The sequence below is a fragment of the Branchiostoma belcheri genome, unplaced genomic scaffold (assembly GCF_001625305.1).
Source record: "Branchiostoma belcheri isolate BF01 breed outbred unplaced genomic scaffold, Haploidv18h27 scaffold67, whole genome shotgun sequence".
NCBI lineage: Eukaryota > Metazoa > Chordata > Leptocardii > Amphioxiformes > Branchiostomatidae > Branchiostoma > Branchiostoma belcheri.
The window spans coordinates 402,449-406,982 of NW_017804320.1; the positions used below are offsets into that span (position 1 = coordinate 402,449).

Genomic DNA, 4,534 nt, shown 5'->3' on the forward strand with positions numbered 1-4,534 from the left:
TTCATCATTTTTGGTGTGTAGGTAGCTGAGAGAGAGTTGTACATGATTAAAATGCAAATTATGCAAATGAGGACTTAATTCGCATAGTTAATGTGGGAATTCTATAATTACAGTGTTTTATATAATGGTACTGCTATACATGTAATCTATTTAATCTGTGGCAGGCGGAACATTAACAGATACCAATTATGCAAATGATGACCTAATTTGAATAATTAATGTGAAAATTTCATGACTCCTTATTGGTGAATGATGGTAATTTTATACCTTGTGACATGTGTAAGTTACTTAAAGGTTGACATCACTATGCATATATTATGTTAATGTAGAGGTAATTTACATAATTAATGAGGATATGTTGAAATGAAGCATGACAACGCAAGCCCATATTTCATGGAGGTATGAGATCTCAGAACTCTTGTGATTGAAAGGTGTATACTCCTTGCACGTACTTATTACAAGAATTTGTTTTGAACTTTGAATTTGAGCTTCTCATTGGTTTATGATTCTCATAATTTTGTTTGTTTGTTTGAACTTTCTTAACTTTCCGATGATTTATCGGCTTACATGAAGTATAGTGAGTTATAGGACGGTTGGATTTTAGAATGACTGGCTTTGAGCAAGAAATGTTCTGTTGTGAAGCTTTTGTTTTTATTCATGGCACGTGGTATCTCGTCCTTTTATGTTCTAAATTTGATGTAATTAAGTTGATATTATTTCTGTCATTATCAATTATTACGAGAACCCTCTATTATTTGACCATAAATATTAACTGTCATTCTTTTGTTTTCCGTTCGCTTTCAGTGGTCGCCTCCCCTTGGTTAATATCTTTAAAATCTCTTTTGGTTTCGATGACGGTTCAAAAAGTTAGCATTTGTAGTTATAATTGTAACGGATAAGGCGACAGAAAGCGACACGAAATATTCACTTGGCTGAAGGATAAACCTTTTAAATCATTTGTTTACAAGAGACTCATTCAACGGTTGAATAAGAAGAGTTTTGGCAGTCGGATTGGGGGGGGGTGCTTTATTTTACCATGGTCTTAGTAACAGTAGAGGTGTTTTAATACTATTTAAATACACAATCCACCAGACTCTAAGTGATGACTTAGGGCGGTGGATGGTTTCAGACATAACTATTGACTCAACACGTTTTTGTGTGGCCAATATCTACGCCCAACACTGATGATCCTGACTTCTTCTTTCACCTTGAAACAACCATACATATTAATCACATTGTGATTTACATTATCTTTATTGACGGAGAATTTAACATTGTTTTGAAATCTGAAATTGACATCTGGCCATAATTTTAACGACCGCTTTTTCTCGGGCTCGGTTTTCCCCACATTTGGCGACTTGCCAGAGCCGACCACTTGTCAACCGGAACTAATTGGGACAGAACATGGCCCAACTTCTGTCTATAGGACGACCACGTCATTTCCAAGCGCGTAACCAAAAACTTTCTATTGGTCTGAAAACTAAGGAATCTCAAAAACGCGAGCTTTCCATGTGCAATCACTTCTTTACAACGGACTTTACCAGACTTGGTCGCAAAAGACTTCGGTGTGAACTCTCACCTATTACCCAGTCAGTACCACCTTCTTCGTTACTCATTAACTAAAAAGAGGAACCTGCCCAACCGGCAGGCAGTCGACGCCATTTTGGGAGTGGCCGTATCTGGCTGTAAGTCGAGATCGCCATGTTTTCCTTCAGGTAGAGACAGCAACAAGCTCAAGTGCAGGTGAGTTTTATTGCTTCTGTTCTTAGAGATACGTGAGATGTTTCATGTTTCATCGAGCCCCCCTCCCCCTCCCCTCTCCCTCGTGACTTTGTATGGTATGTTTTGGCCGCGATATCCCCGATATCGTAATATCTGTGTACATATCTTTGTATTTTCTGAAAAGCCTGTTAGTTGTAGGCTTTATAGGTGGCGTAATGTTGGTGGTCCAGCGAAGACTTCCTGGTATTAGTCCGCGCGGATGGTTATGTGGCCTTTTCGCCTGACCTCCGGGGTGGTACGTTCTATATGCGTTGTGGGTGTGTTCGGGCCGTCGAAGATAGCGGTAAACGTATCTCATCGATTCTAATTAAATTCTAATTTTGGAAACATTAGGTTCTGAGCTTCTTCGAGTACCAAGCCGTTACCCTGGGAAAATTCGTTTTTTCCATGCAGCCATGGTTAAAAATGACGAAAAAAATGACCCCTTACTTAAAAATTTACTTATTTGCCTTATTTACCCCTAAATAAATTGGGCGCAGAAAATATCAATCAAGTGTACTGATGAGCGGCACGGCACCCCTTTCCACCAAAAGAGTGAAAAATTCCGACCCGCGTTTAGTACAGAAATGACAGCCCGTCGGCCTGAGGGTGTCAAATTGCTCCGAACACGGAAGGAAACTCCGGTCCGAGACCTTATGCAGGTAGCTTATGTGATGCTTGACAACATTAGATAGCAACGATGCAAATCAGGAATTCATTTGCATAATCAATGAGACAATTCTATATATCTACTGCGTTCGATAATAGAACTATGAAACTGTTGTGACATGTGTAATTAACAGTGACAGGAACTTTGGCATATATTGATTATGCAAATGAATACCTAATGTGCATAATTATTTGAGAAATTGATATAATCAAATTTATAGCTAACTGCTGAGAAATCAATACTTGGCGTATTTGGAAGTTCAGTGAAGGTGAACATCATTAAACCTAATGTATTCAAATCAGGACCTACTTTGCATAATTTATGAGGAAATACTAGAATAGCCTTATTTCTTAAGATAAGACTGTCGTTAGGTACAGAATATGATGAACTGATATTATTTATGCAATTGATGCTCTTATCTGCATAACCATTGAGAAAAAATGTATAATTAGTCGGTTCTACTGTTAGAGTTTTACTTTGTTGGTGTGGCAGTTATTGTTGACACAAAGAATACCTTGATGGTCGAGATATTGATGCTTATGATGTTTCAAAGGTTCCTTCAACTCTGTGATCATTAATATAATGATCCTGTAATTTGCAGTGGTGAGGTGAGGTGAGGAGGTAATTTGCAGTACCGTGCTATAAAGATGAGTATTAACTCATCGCAAATGGGTCAAAGGGATGATGTTTGAAATCAAGGTTAGAGAAATAAGTACAGATGTCAGCAGTAAAAGTATTTATCACTTTAACTCAGCAGGTGTCCGGAGTAACGACCTGCTATGGACGAGGGAAAGTTTCAGAACGCTTTGAGGAGTGGAGACGTGCAGACCGTGAGGAGGGGTCTTCAGGCCGGAAGGGACATCATCAATCAGAGGTGGTTTCGATGGGTAACTGCAGCTTATGAACGTTTTAGGTTTGGAAGGCTGGCGTTTCCATTGATATGCTGTGCAGCTCGCATCCCATATACTGAATTGTCGTCTGCATGACATGATTCTTCAGCGAGCATGTGTACATAAAGACAGGTGTCCGATTGGTTTACAATGTCATGTCCTGAGATTTTGGAATTTCGTAGTGATCTTTATAAGTAGCGATGAAGTGACAGTCCGTGATTGTGATAACAATGCGCAACGCACTTTCACAAATAGATGTTTCGGCAAAGTAAAAAATAGATTACATGTATAAAAGTACTATAATTCTATCCGTTATTATGCAAATTAAGTCTTCATTTGCATGATTTGTATCTAATTGTGTATATTGTTCTTTCAGCTACCTACATACCAAAAATGATGAAAATAAGTTGTTCCTATCTGGACTTATCGGCTTTAAAAGAATTCACAAGAAAGTCCCCTGCAGTTCCAGAACAAGCTGCTAGGGGGACCAAACCCGACCTTATTCCTGACAGGAAAGGCTATCTGCCACCAAAAAGTCAAGACCATACCATGTTCAGGACAAAAGATACAAAAGACGTTCTGCTGCAGTACTAAGATCAGCCACCAGGAGGCCCATATTTGACCTTTGTCTATCCAAGACTTACCAACATACCAAATATCACCACAATCCATAAAGGAATTCTAAAGTTATGCTGACCACAAAGTTGCGGAAACACACAGACAGAGACACAGACAGACACACAGACAGACACGCCAAAAACAATACCTCCATTTTTCATGGAGGTAAAAAGTGTAAAACATTCCTACTATAGCAATGTACCTCCTAGCGACATCTGAATACATCTGAAGTCATGTCGTTCAAGATCATTTGGTCATAGATTTCTTGCTGACCTTGATTTGTTTAGATGCCAATTTTCAGTGTTCTCATAGTTTCTCCGTGTGTTTACACAGGATGGTAGGACTACTATCCATGTGGCCAGCAAGCACGGGCATACTGGGGTGGTGGAGCTGCTGATTCAACATGGCGCTGATGTGACGGCGAGGGACGAGGTAAGTACAGATAAGCATCTTATGTATTAAGGATTAAGGGGGCAATTAACAATGGTTGAGAAATGTCTACTATAGTACATTCTACTAATATTAAGTTTGCAATTAATTATTGATGGCCATGATGTTTTCTACCGGTTAAACGTTGTTCATGATACATACATGT

At 39.0% G+C, this 4,534-nt stretch overlaps 1 protein-coding gene across 1 annotated transcript in view; it reads left to right on the top strand.

Moving 5' to 3' along the window:
* The first annotated feature begins 3,210 nt into the window (after positions 1-3,210).
* Positions 3,211-4,534, top strand: part of LOC109483873 (GA-binding protein subunit beta-1-like) — a 3,394-nt gene continuing 2,070 nt past the window's right edge. The window contains exons 1-2 of the mRNA XM_019787016.1: positions 3,211-3,261; positions 4,273-4,371. Coding sequence (XP_019642575.1) covers positions 3,211-3,261; positions 4,273-4,371 — 150 coding nt within the window. The remainder of the gene's footprint in view (positions 3,262-4,272; positions 4,372-4,534) is intronic.